Raw genomic sequence first — 13,448 nt, 5'->3', positions numbered from 1 at the left:
TTCCATTCTTACACCAATCACTGGCATGGGGAATGGAATTCCCACGAGGGACTTAGACTAGTTAAGATTTACCCACACTGGTCAAGTGGTCAGCAAAGAGAAGGGAGAGAGTAGGTAGTGCCTCTTACTGCTTACTTGCAAAATATGGGTAATAATGGCAAATATTTTCATAGAGTTGCTGCAAAGACTTAGTGAGTTAAAGTGCTACAATAGTGCCTGCACATAATAAGTGCTCAGTAAATGCTGTTATTAAATAGCAGTTCTATAGATGGGAAAGTGGATTCAGAAAGCGTAAGTGCCCACGTGTCAGTGCTGAGACTAGAATTAAGGCTTGATTGACTCCAGAACCCACACTTCCCACCGCACCAGCTGCCAAAGTCAGAAGTGGGCAGGCGTGGCACCCCTGCTCTTCAACTTGAAGGTATACGGGATGATCAGTCCAACGTAATTAAATCTGCATTGCTTCCGAGAATTGCCCCTCTGCATGGATATTTCGAAGCTCTTGAAAGTAGAGCCTGGACATCCTAGGAGCCTGGCCTCTTCCCATCTCCACCCCTTCCAGGATTCCACAGCCAGCCTGTCTCCAGCCGGGACTTTGAGTAAAATCTCTCACAGCTGGCATTAGATTGAAGGCCTGGCCTGTAAGGTGATTAGAAGCTACAGGGCCCTGCAAGCTTGACTCTAGGGCCCAACCAGCAGCTGCAGGAAAGGCAGGGTGCTGGAGAAGTAGGCTGGCCAGCTGGTATGGAGGAGTAGTTGGGATTGACAGCAGCAGGAGTATCTTCAGCTTTAGCAGTGCTGCCTCACTCAGAGGAGAAGCCAGGCCTTAGGAAATGGCACCCTCCTCCCCAAACCACAGCCTAAGCATTGGTCAGGTCAGCAGAATGACATTCAGCAGCAAGGCCTTCCTTATCCATTTCTGTCTCCCTCCCTGTGCCCCCATGCCTTGCAATGATACTCCTTTCCTTTGGGGCTCTGGCTGCATCCCACAAACCCCACTCATAGCTGCCACAGGTGGACCCCTGCCCCTCCAGCTGTTGCTCCCATTCTTCATGTCCTGTCTAGGATTAGTTGGTTGATGGGAGGGTCTAGGATGTGTGGGTGGGAGTGGATTCTGCTTTGTCTCAGCTGCTTAGACCCAGGGCCCCAGAGAGCTGTAGCAGCCAGAGCAACAAGAGGTAGGAGTGATCTGGTGGGATGGCAGAGAGAGGTTCAGAGTGGGGAAGTGGAGGGCCGGAGACTTGGTGGACAGTGCCTGGAGGGAGGGGGAGAAAGGGATAGACTCATTCAGGATCCCAGAAAGGATGAGCCTGCAAAGTTCAAAGGCAGAAGTACAAATTTTGGTATTGGAGGAACCAAGTTTTGGGATATCCTAGGAGTGTGACTGTATGCCAAACATAGGAACAGGACATGGGCTTGTGTGCTTATCCCCCCTTGGAGAGAGGGGCAGTATGCCCAGATGTCTTTGTGCTGTTTGACTGAGGTGTCTGTCTCTAACGCTGTGTGTGTGCGCCTGTGTGGGTGCACACATTTATCTGTGTGCTGCCTAGAGGGGAAGGGAGCTAATGGTCATGACGTATCTCCCCAGTGTCAGCCAGTGCTCAGAGTTTTACTTATGTTTTCTCATAATCCTCCGAACAACCCTGTGGTAGGTATTTTAATCTCCATTTTACAGCAGAGAAGACAGGCTCCGTGAAGCTGAGTAATTTGCCCAAGGTCACATGGCAGATAAATGTGTGTATCTAGAATCTGCCTGATTTCTGGGCCTGTGCTCCATTTGCTTTGCTGTCTAAAGTTCCAAATCAGACCCCGGACTTCTTTGTGGTCAAAAGACGAGGGGGAAGGAAACAGGCTGGAAAGCCTGAGATGTGAAACCTTTTCAGCCCTGCCCAAGGTGCTCCAGGCAAGCCCCAGAGAGGACATTCACCAAGGTAAGTCCAAGGTCACTGTGCAGGGGCCTGTCTCCTGGGTCACTGCATCCTACGGCGGTAACTCCATCCATGCCTCTCCCCTACTGACCTGGATGGCACTGGAGCTGGAGGCTTTCGGGGAAGGAGTCTGTATTCCACCCTGGTTTCTCATGACTTCCTGTTGGCTCAGCCTTGCTGGGGCTTAATGCACATGCCAGCGCCCCACAAAGTGGAACCCTACTCCACCTATAAGGGGGCACTTGCACCTTCCCAGTCACCAAGGTGAAAAATTTCCAAGCTGTCTGGGATTCCTGACCCGCCCTCGTTTCCCACATCTTTCACCAAACTCATTCTACTAACTCTGGCGTCCCCCCTGCTCCACCTCCAGCGGGTGCCAGTGGAACTAATTCCTCATTCCCTCACAGGGGCTTCCCGGCTTCTAGTCTCCTCCCAACACGGATTTTGGAAGAGAGGACGGGTCTGGCGAGGAAAGGCGGGGTGGAGGGCTTCTTGTGCGGCTGGCCTCCACAGTGACCTCTCTTCCTCTTGCTAGTCCAAGGTCCGAGATGAACAGGAGCGTGGGGGACCTTGGCGGCTGCAGCCCCTGGGACGACCCTGCTCGCTTCATTGTGGTGCCCGCGGCCTATGCCTTGGCGCTGGGCCTGGGGCTGCCGGCCAACGTGGCGGCCCTGGCGGTGTTCGTCCGCAGCGGCAGGCGCCTGGGCCAGGCCCTGCGTCTCTACCTGCTCAACCTGGCCCTGGCCGACGTGCTCTTCACGCTCACGCTGCCGCTGTGGCTCACCTACTACCTGGGCCCGGCCCACTGGCCCTTCCCGGAGGCCGTCTGCCGCGCAGCCGGGGCCGCCTACTATGTGTCCACCTACGCGGCCGTGGCCTTCGCGGCGCTCATCAGCGTGTGCCGCTGCAGCTCCGTGCACCGGCCCGGGCCCAAGGCGGCCGCCCGCCCGGCCTTGCGCCGCCGCGGCCCCGCCCGCGCCGCGTGCGCCGCCGCCTGGCTGGCAGGCCTGGCCTGCGCCGCACCCTCGCTGGCCGCCCCGCACGCGCTGCGCCCCGGGCCGGGCGGCGCCTCTCGCTGCCTGGAGCGCGGCTGGGCGCGCGCCGGCCTGGCCTACACCACCGTGGCCTTCTTCACCGCCGCCTTCCTGCTGGTGCTCGCGGCCTACGTGAGCCTGGCGCGGGCGCTCGCCTCGCCCTCGGGCCCGGGCCCAGCCCCCGCCGGTCCGCACCGGCGCGCAGCCAGGACCATGGTGTTGGGGCTCCTGCTGGTCTTCGCCCTCTGCCTGGCGCCTTACCATCTGCTGCTGGCGCCCTGGGTAACGGGGCAGGAGGTCGCCGCGAGCCGCGAAGGCGGCGGATGCCGGGCTACCTCCACGCTCGACGTCCTACACACCCTCAGCCTGGCGTTGCTGAGTCTCAACAGCTGCCTGGACCCTCTCATCTACTGCTTCTCGGTGCGCCGCTTCCGCCAGGACTGCTGGGCGCTGAGCTGCCGTCTGGGGGTGGGGGCATCTGGGGCGCACTCGGCCTCCTTGGCCTCTTCCTAGAAGGGTCCCTGGCCCGCTGCCTGCTTCACCCCTGGCACCCTCCCAGCCGAGTCCTGGGTGGAGGAAGCTCTTTGCAAGGACGTGGATTCCAATTCTGACACAGCCACATACTAGCCGCCTGTAACTGTAGACCTCCAGGCTCTGCCAAAAGGGGAAAAAACGTTCTTTGTAACCCGAAAGTTCCCTAGACTTTACCAGTGTTTGGATACGCGTAGTATGCCATTGTTTTTAAAATCTCTTGGGATAAACCCCAAAGTCCTTAAAAGGTCCTCCAAGGCCTGACTGGCTCCAGCTTCACTCTCAGCATCCTCTCATCCGCATCTTCCCTCTTTACCACGTCTGCCCGTCTCCATGGGTTGAGTCACATTATCAGTTCCTGGAACAGACCAGTTTCCTGCCCTTCAGGGCCTTTGGAATTGATTGCCAGGAATGATGTCCCTCGGTCTCCTTCACTAATTTCTTTTCATTGTCACCTCCTCAAAGGTGGAAGCTTTCTTGATCAGCACCACATACACCATACCCTAGACTGGATTAGATATGATTGCTCCCTTATAGGTCTTTCGGTAATTGCAATCAAGAAATTAACTGGATAGTTCTATCCTTTTTTTTTTCCTTAGTTTTTCTCCCTGTAGTTCTTTTCAGAATGTGTTTATGTTGATCCATAAGAAAGGGCCATTTTTATAGACCCAGAAAGGTTGAATAGTGGCAGTTTTATTTTTATCCAATTCAACTTAATGAATTCCATGTTTGCCTTATTTACTGCTTGCTACTGTTCTTTGCACGTAGTAACACTTCACTATGTCAGATGAATGCATGAAATGTGAATATCATTAGCTTAAAATGCCCAAGGACTCATTCAGACACTCCAGTCTCAGATTTTCTTCAAGTGTTTCCGGGATTCTCTAAGCTTATATTACCCAGATGCGTTCCTGACTGAGTACTGAAGATTGCTTCCTTTTGGCTGTTGCTGGTTATCTGCAACTCGTCCATAACCTCCAATAGGCCAAGATTCCTGGGCCAAGACTTGGTGATAACCAAGCTGGATATCCATCCTGCTATTACCTGGGAGAGGGATTGGCCAGACTTGTTGCCTTCAGCTTCAGCTGAGCAGAGTCTGTCACTGGGTGCAAATCCCTGCCAATGGTTCTGGCCTCTGGTTCTTTCTCTCCCTGTGCCTTGATGACTTAGCAGTTGGCTTCAAGTGGGAAAGGGAACCTCTCCCTCTCTTTAGCCATGTTATTGGGGGCTCCATAGCAAGACTGCTTGGGTCTCAAGGAGTTTAGTTTAATGAGTGAGGGCAGCATATTCACGTTACCAAGTCAGCTGGGTCAGGACAAGTTCACCAATCAGCCATCATGTCTTACTATTACTGTCCTATTACTGAATTTGCCTTCTAATAGTAAGTTTGAGAAATTTCTTCTTTTATTTTTGATAAATTACCTTTCATTGGTCCTTTATTCCTTATTTAAATGTTTTCTTTTGCATTTTAAAAGTAATACACGTTCATAAAAATACAAAGTAGAGAAAAATGCAAAATAGAAAATAAAGGTCTCCCAGTGGTAACCACTATTCACAGTTTCTTGTAGTGTATATCTTTCCAGAGGTTTTCTATTTCAGTACAAATGTATCTATAGTCAATTTCCTCCAAAAATCCACAAATGGGATAGTAGTACAAGGCTTTTCTGTGCTTTCCTCATTTAATATATCTTGTACATCTTTTAATATCAGCACATATTGATCAACCTCATTTTTTTAATAAATGCAAAGTATTTATTTTACTCAATTGATCCCCCTGTTAATGGGCATTTGTTTCTACTGTTTTACTGTGATAAATAATGATGCAAAGAGGGTCGCTGTCCACAAATCTTTGCATACTTGTAAATCTATAGAATAAATCCCTGGCAATAATATTGCTGTGTCAAGGAGTATGTATGTGCACTTAAATTGTTTAATCACGTCACCAGATTGCCTCCAAAAATGGGGTACCAATTACATACCAATCAACAGCTTGTAACATTCCCTGTTTTACCACACCCTCATTAGAAATGGATATTTTCACTTGCCTCTCTGGACTTCTGTCTATATTTCAACTGTGAGCATAGTTAATTTGTTTTTTTTTTCCTAGAAGGCTTCTCAGTCTCCTCCATATTTGTTTGAAACCTGTCTGGGGCAGGAGTAGGAAGAGAAAGGGTATCATCTGAGACCTCGCACTAGCCAAACTTTACCCTGCCTTTCTCACTGGAGGAATTAAGCAAGAGCCCAAATACCCATTGGTAGGTCTGCAGTAATTGTCATCTCTCCTTCCCTGGGAGTTACGTTGGCTCATTCCAGGCAACACCGACCATCGTCTCAAGCCAAGGCCAGCAGAAACAGCTTGAGTCCACATCATGAATTCACTTGCTCTGGTGGAATGAATTGCTCATCCCCAGGGACTGTGCAAAGCTGAGTCTGAGAAATGATCCTGTGTCCACACTAGAGCCAGCTGAATCTCCTGAGGCTGAATTTTATTTTGTCCAAATAAAAAATGATTCCCTGTGGCATCATCCATCCCTGTGGTCTTGTACTATCTTGCTTTTGATGTGACTTTTCCCTTAGTGAAGTAGTTTCCTCTGGGAGATGTCTAACTTAGTCTTCTTTGTCTGACCTGAGGAAAAAGAACTTGAGAGTCGATTGCCTCTGGGAGTCAGGCACAGTGGAAAGAAGGCATCTGTCTGGAGTTACTGTGTGTTGGAATTCTCTCCCTGCTGACTCAGAGGAGTGGGAACCTGGGGAGATAACCCAGAGGCAAAGAGCCTAGGGATGAGAGAGACTAGACTGCTTTGCACTGTCAATCCTTTTGGATTCTTGGTTGCCTTATTTATTGTAAACCTTCAAGAATTTGACCTAAGACCCACTCTCAATCCAGGATGAAAAAGAAGGAGCCCAGATTAGTCCTTGATTAGATGCTGGACACCCACTTTCTCTAGGATCCAGGAAAAACTCATCTGCCAACTGTTTCCAGAAGCTGGTGGCGTCTAGGGCATGTTTTCGGTATGCCCTAGGGCCCTGTCCCTCTAATGAAACCAGAAATGCCCAACTCTTACCCCGACCCACCCAGGCTACACCCTGTGGCTGTGGGGTGCACATGTGGTGCAGAGAAGCTGCTCCTGACTCAGAAAGAAGAAAGTTTCTCTTCTCTACTGACTCCCGCTTTTTCCCTCAATTCAGTTACTGTCCAGGTCTCTGGATCCAACCCCTTGGGCTCTGCAAACACCTGCTTAGAGTCCCTCAGCCAGCCCTGCATCCTCTGCGGCCCTGCTTGCTCTTCCTGAGTCCTCCCCTGGAGACCAGGCCCCACCTGCTCCTTCCACCTCTGTAGGGAAATCAGACTTCAGCTGGTTTCTCTCTCGTCCTCAGGTCCTGGCCCCAGGTGCGCTCTCTACAGCTGATTCTTTGCCTTGCCATCTATTTCCCTTTCTTTTAGACTTAGCGGGAGTATAGTATTTCCCCTTGGGTCCCCTAGGTGCCCCTGTGGCTGCAGCTGTCCTTCACTGGCCCTGAAACCAGCTCCATGGACTACATTCCAGCTTCAGGGACTGGGGCCTTCTTCCCAGAACTGTCATCCTAGGATTCTCCCAGGACTGTTCTGCCACTGGTTTGGCACACGTCCACCATCTGGCCCTAATGCTATCATTTTTTTTTAACATTAAAATATTTTTTTGGTTGCCCTGGTTGCTGTGTGCAGGCTTTCTCTAGTTGTGGCGAGTAGGGGCTCTTCTCTAGTTGTGGTGCACGGCTTCTTCTTGCGGGGGCTTCTCTTGTTGCGGAGCACCTACTCTAGGGCATGCACAAGCTTGAGTAGTTTTTGGCACAGGAGCTCACTAGTTATGGCTTGCAGGCCCTAGAGTATGCAGGCTTTGGTATTTGTTGTGCATGGGCTTAGCTGCCCTGCAGCATGTGGAATCTTCCTGGACCCAGGATGGATCCCATGTCCTCTGCATTTGCACGTGGATTCTTTAACCACTGGACCACCAGGGAAGTCCCCTAATGCGATCATTAAAGCATACTTCCTCACCTCTAATTCTTAGTGAGCACCAGTCTAGTTCTGAAATGTACTGGTTGGGCTGCTGGGCTCATGCTCGTCCCTAGCCTTTGTGGGATCCTGGGCAAAAGTATGGATGGAGGCCCACATATTATATGTCTGAATATTTGCAAGTTATAAATTAAACAAGCAGTGGAAGTGTGCGTGCTCATTCCTGTCTGACTCTCTGTGACCCCAGACTGTAGCCTGCCAGACTCCTCTGTCCGTGGGATTTTCTGGGCAAGGCTACTGGAGCGGCTTGCCAGTTCCTCTTCCAGGGGATCTTCCTGATGCTGGGATTGAACCCATGTCTCCTGCATCTCCTGATTGTTGGCGGATTCTATTACTGCTAAGCCAAAATTAAGCAAATTAATTAAGCAAACACATTGTTAAATAAAATGTGTTTCATCCATCTATCTTGACAAACATACCTTTATAACGACAGACTAGAAAAATATGTTTAAAGCTGTGGTTTTCAAGACTGAAAGTCAGCAAATTATCAAAGATGATTGAATTTAATTCTACATATTATGTTTAAATATTATATTTGGGTGGTATTTAATAAAATATTATTGCAGAAAAATGTTACTTTAATTTCATTATATGTGTTACTATAATTTATAATTTTTTTTTTACCATTTCTTCAAGCCATTTCTATTCTCACACAGAAATTCTTGAGTTTTTTTTCAAAAATTTCAATAATGGAATTTAATTTTAAAATAACAGAAAAGGACACCTTGTTGCTAAATTTCTTCAGCTCTCTCTTCAATCAGGCTTATAACTCAATCTATAGTGGCCACAAAGTAGTCTCTATAGTAATTTGTTTTGAGATTATTGGTCTGAATCTTATTCATTGTCAGACAAATATTTTCCTTTTATTGTTCCTACTGCCTTATATTTTAGTGAGATCTCATTATGGTTGTGTATTTCACATGCCATGTTTTTTTATTTCAAAAAAACATTTTCTGATATGTATAGAAATAGAAATACAGTTTTGCAAAAAACGTGAAATGGCTGTATGAGGAGGCCATACAAATAGCTGTGAAAAGAAGAGAAGCAAAAAGCAAAGGAGAAAGGAAAGATATACCCATTTGATGCAGAGTTCCAAAGAATAGCAAGGAGAGATAAGAAAGCCTTCCTCAGCGATCAGTGCAAAGAAATAGAGGAAGACAATAGAATGAGAAAGACTAGAGATCTCTTCAAGAAAATTAGAGATACCAAGGGAACATTTCATGCAAAGATGGGCACAATAAAGGACAGAAATGGTATGGACTAACAGAAGCAGAAGATATTAAGAAGAGGTAGCAAGAATACACGGAAGAACTGTACAAAAAAGATCTTCATGACCCAGAGAACCATGATGGTGTAATCACTCACCTAGAGCCAGACATCCTGGAATGCAAAGTCAACTGGGTCTTAAGAAGCATCCCTACAAACAAAGTTAGTGGAGGTGATAGAATTCCAGTTGAGCTATTTCAAATCCTAAAAGATGATGCTGTGAAAGTGCTGCACTCAATATGCCAGCAAATTTGGAAAACTCAGTAGTGGCCACAGGACTGGAAAAGGTCAGTTTTCATTCCAATCCCAAAGAAAGGCAATGCAGAAGAATGCTCAAACTACCGCACAATTGCACTCATCTCACACACTAGTAAAATAATGCTCAAAATTCTCCAAGCCAGGCTTCAACAGTACATGAACTGTGAACTTCCAGATGTCCAAGCTGGGTTTAGAAAAAGCAGAGGAACCAGAGATCAAATTGGCAACATCTGCTGGATTATCGAAAAAGCAAGAGAATCCCAGAAACACATCTATTTCTGTTTTATTGACTATGCCAAAGCCTTTGACTGTGTGGATCACACTAAACTGTGGAAAATTCTTCAAGAGATGGGAATACCAAATCACCTGACCTGCCTCTTGAAAAATCTGTATGCAGGTCAGGAGGCAACAGTGAGAACTGGACATGGAACAACAGACTGCTTTCAAATAGGAAAAGAAGTATGTCAAGGCTATATATTGTCATCCTGCTTATTTAACTTACATGCAGAGTACATCATAAGAAATACTGGGCTGGATGAAGCACAAGCTGGAATCAAGATTGCCAGGAGAAATATTAATAACCTCAGATATGCAGATGACACCACACTTATGGTAGAAAGCAAAGAAGTAAAGAGCCTGTTGATGAAAGTGAAAGAGGAGAGTGAAAAAGTTGGCTTAAAACTCAACATTCAGAAAACTAAGATCATGGCATTTAGTCCCATCACTTCATGGGAAATAGATGGGGAAACAGTGGCTGACTTTATTTTTTTGGGCTTCAAAATCACTGCAGATGGTGACTGCAGCCATGAAATTAAAAGACTCTTACTCCTTGGAAGGAAAGTTATGACCAACCTAGACAGCATATGAAAAAGCAGAGACATTACTTTGCCAACAAAGGTCTGTCTAATCTAGGCTATGGTTTTTCCAGTAGTCATGTATGGATGGGAGAGTTGGACTATAAAGAAAGCTGAGTGCCAAAAAATTGATGCTTTTGAACTGTGGGGCTGGAGAAGACTCTTGAGAGTCCCTTGGACTGCAAGGAGATCTAACCAGTCCATCTTAAAGGAAATCAGTCCTGAATATTCATTGGAAGGACTGATGTTGAAGCTGGAACTCCAGTACTTTGGCTACCTCATGCGAAGAACTATTTTGAAAAGACCCCATTGCTGGGAAAGATTGAAGGCAGGAGGAGAAGGGGACAACAGAGGATGAGGTAGTTGGAAGGCATCACTGACTCAATGGACATGAGTTTGGGTCAACTCTAGGAGTTGGTGATGGATAGGGAGGCCTGGCGTGTTGCAGTCCATGGGGTCGCAAAGAGTCAGACACGACTGAGTGGCTGAACTGAACTGAACTGATAGAAATATTTTTTAGTTTTAAAACTGAACTAGTCAGCTGTTTCTATAAACTTTTACTAATATTTTTAATTAACAAGCAATAGTATAAATCAAGTAACTTGGTAATACCTATTTAAAATTAATATATTTTTCCATCAATGAGTATGGTTTGCTCTTTATTGGAGAATGTTAGTTGTTTCATTTAATTTTCTGGTGTATATATCTTAAATAAATTAAATATAATTAATTTAATCACATTTAGTTGAGATTTCTACCATGTGTCTGAAAGTGACACTGAGGTCATATCTATTGTATTTCATCAATGTATTCTATCTTTGGGAATTTCCAGAAAGTATTGTGTATAATCTGAATTACTCCAAAAACTGTCACTGCTATCAGAACAGAACTAAACTATCAGTTCAGTTGATTTCAGTCATTCAGTTGTATCTGACTCTTTGTGACCCCATGGACTGCAGCACACCAGGCTTTCCTGTCTTTCACCAACTCCCAGAGCTTGCTCAAACTCACATCCATCAAGTCGGTGATGCCATCCAACCACTTTATCCTCTGTTGCCCCCTTCTCCTCCTGCCCTCAATCTTTCCCAGCATCAGGGTCTTTTCCAGTGAGTCAGTTCTTTGCATCAGGTGGCTAAAGTATTGGAGCTTCAGCATCAGTCCTTCCAATGAATATTCAGGACTGATTTCCTTTAGGATTGACTAGTTTGATCTCCTAGGTGTCCAAGGGACCCTCAAGAGTCTTCTTCAACATCACAGTTCAAAAGCATCAATTCTCCAACACTCAGCTCTCTTTATGATCTAACTCTCACATCCATACATGGCTACTGCAAAAACCATAGCTTTTATCTGTACAGACCTTTGTCGGCAGAGTAATGTCTCTGCTTTTTAATATGCTGTCTAGATTTTTCATCACTTTTCTTCCAAGGAGCAAACATCTTTTAATTTCATGGCCACAGCCACCATCTGCAGTGATTTTGGAGCCCAAGAAAATAAAGTCTGTCACTGTTTCCTTCGTTTCCCCATCTATTTGCCATGAAATGATGGGACTGGATGCCATGACCCACAAAACATGGTCCACTGGAGAAGGAAATGGCAAACCACTTCAGTATTCTTGCCTTGAGAACCCCATGAACAATGTGAAAATTGGAAACTATGTCTTTTAGTAAATCCAAACAATGTACAATACATGGCCAAAGAATATTTCTGGATTTTGGCCCAGCTTTTGCCTTGTATACCTATCTTCATTAATCACATCAGCATCATGACCATAGATTTATCTTTGACAATCTTTTAAGTCAGCATTGGAAATTGAAGGCTGTTTTTTTCTTTAGCTCTTAATTCAAATCAAACTTGTGTTTTGGGCTTCTGATTTGCATAGGATACAGCACCCTAATATTCCACTCTGTTTGTAATAACTAGAAAAAGCTAAATAAATTACAAAAATCATATGTTAAATATACTGAAGAGCCATGGGAGGAACAATGACTAGGAGAATGGGAATTCAGATAGCAAGGATTCCTTGTTTAAAGTTGGGTTGATAGTCACTGGATATTTTCTTCCCTGGGCATTTGCTCATTCTATTCATGAACTGAGCTTGACTCATGCAGAGAGCTTCTGCTGGTAGAAAAAGGAACCACAAGTCTTTTGGCAGTTAAGTGGGGCTGTTGTGAAAAGTTGGGATCTCTAAAACATGCTGGTTATAACTACAGGACATTTTCTGAGTTCAGAATTTGAGTGTGAAAGGCTGGGAAGCTAGGATGAGGGCTTCCAGAAGCCCAAGCGAAGTCTCTCATAATCTTGAGATGCTTAGGACACAAAGTCCAACTAGAATAATGAGGCCTGATGTAAAAACATTGCTGATATTCCCCTCAAGAAAGTTTCCAGACTTAGAAGATGTGAGGGTAAATAGGAAGTAGGGCTAGGTGCAGAATCATTAAAGGGCAGAGCTGAATCTCCGGCAGGTCTTTCAGGGTTGAGGAGACAGAGAGCCTCTGGACTCTTGGTCAAAATCTAGAGAAACATCAGCCTGAAAGCAGAAATGAATCATAAGTGGACCAAATCATACTAAAACTGTCACCCGGTTCTGTCTTAGTTAACTTCTGACTGGACTGAGGTGACTAGTCCCTTATTCTGTCTGCCTAAGAGATAAAAGATGGAATTTTCTATGATGGGAGATATCATACAGAGCTTCTACATGTCTTTTACAGACAATGTCTGGCATGCAATAAAGTTACTAGGCATGCAAAGAGGTAGGAAAATGAAACTGATCATCAAGAGAATAAACAGAAAATAGAAATGGATCCATAAATGATCTAGGTGTTGGAGTATAAGACAAAGACTTTAAATATTTAAAATTAACTAAAATGATTAAAGAATATAGAGGAAAAGAAGGACAAAATGTATTAAAAATAGACATTTTCAGTGGAGAATTAGAATTCTCAAAAAGGAATCCAATGATTGATTTGAGAACAATAGAGAGAAGGTAATATTGGCAACCTTGGGATTTTTTTATTAACAGAATAACAGTTAACAAGCAGAATTCACATATCTAATTTCACCCAGTCAAAAACCTATATATAAAAGTTAAAAAAATTAATCTCTTGCTAGAAGCAAATCTATCAATAAACATGAGTGATTAGTGTTACATGATAAATTTTTACCATCGTAATTTTGGAGAGGAAGAAAGAATCATTAGCATTTCAACACTGATGGAAACAACATAGGAAAAGTCTGTCATCAAATAATTTATTGGCCTCTGGCACACAAAACGATGAGGAGTCAAATAACCTTCTTAGTTGTAGCCTGTCAAGGCTTCTGTCTTGGAGCATCAGAGATAATCAGAGCTGGGGTTGAAAATTCAAAACTGGCAGCAGTTTGCATAGGGAAGGCCTAAGCCATATAAGCAAACTGTCTCTGTAAAAGTGTCAACTGAGGGAAAAAAATGATATATTACTATGATTTGGAAGAAAATGCAAAATCTAATATTCCAATATGTTCAAATTATTTTGCTTCGATTGTTAAA

At 45.3% G+C, this 13,448-nt stretch overlaps 1 protein-coding gene across 1 annotated transcript; it reads left to right on the top strand.

Annotated features, from left to right (window-relative positions):
* Positions 1-2,476: 2,476 nt before the first annotated feature.
* Positions 2,477-3,475, top strand: LOC138432794 (platelet-activating factor receptor-like). The gene has a single exon (XM_069574382.1). It carries the CDS (start codon positions 2,477-2,479, stop codon positions 3,473-3,475), a length of 999 nt encoding a protein of 332 aa, XP_069430483.1.
* Positions 3,476-13,448: the final 9,973 nt, after the last annotated feature.

This window comes from Ovis canadensis, chromosome 1, assembly GCF_042477335.2.
Source record: "Ovis canadensis isolate MfBH-ARS-UI-01 breed Bighorn chromosome 1, ARS-UI_OviCan_v2, whole genome shotgun sequence".
In the NCBI taxonomy this organism is placed as follows: domain Eukaryota; kingdom Metazoa; phylum Chordata; class Mammalia; order Artiodactyla; family Bovidae; genus Ovis; species Ovis canadensis.
Note: the sequence above shows the minus strand (reverse complement) of the source record. Positions and strands in the feature narration are given on the sequence as shown.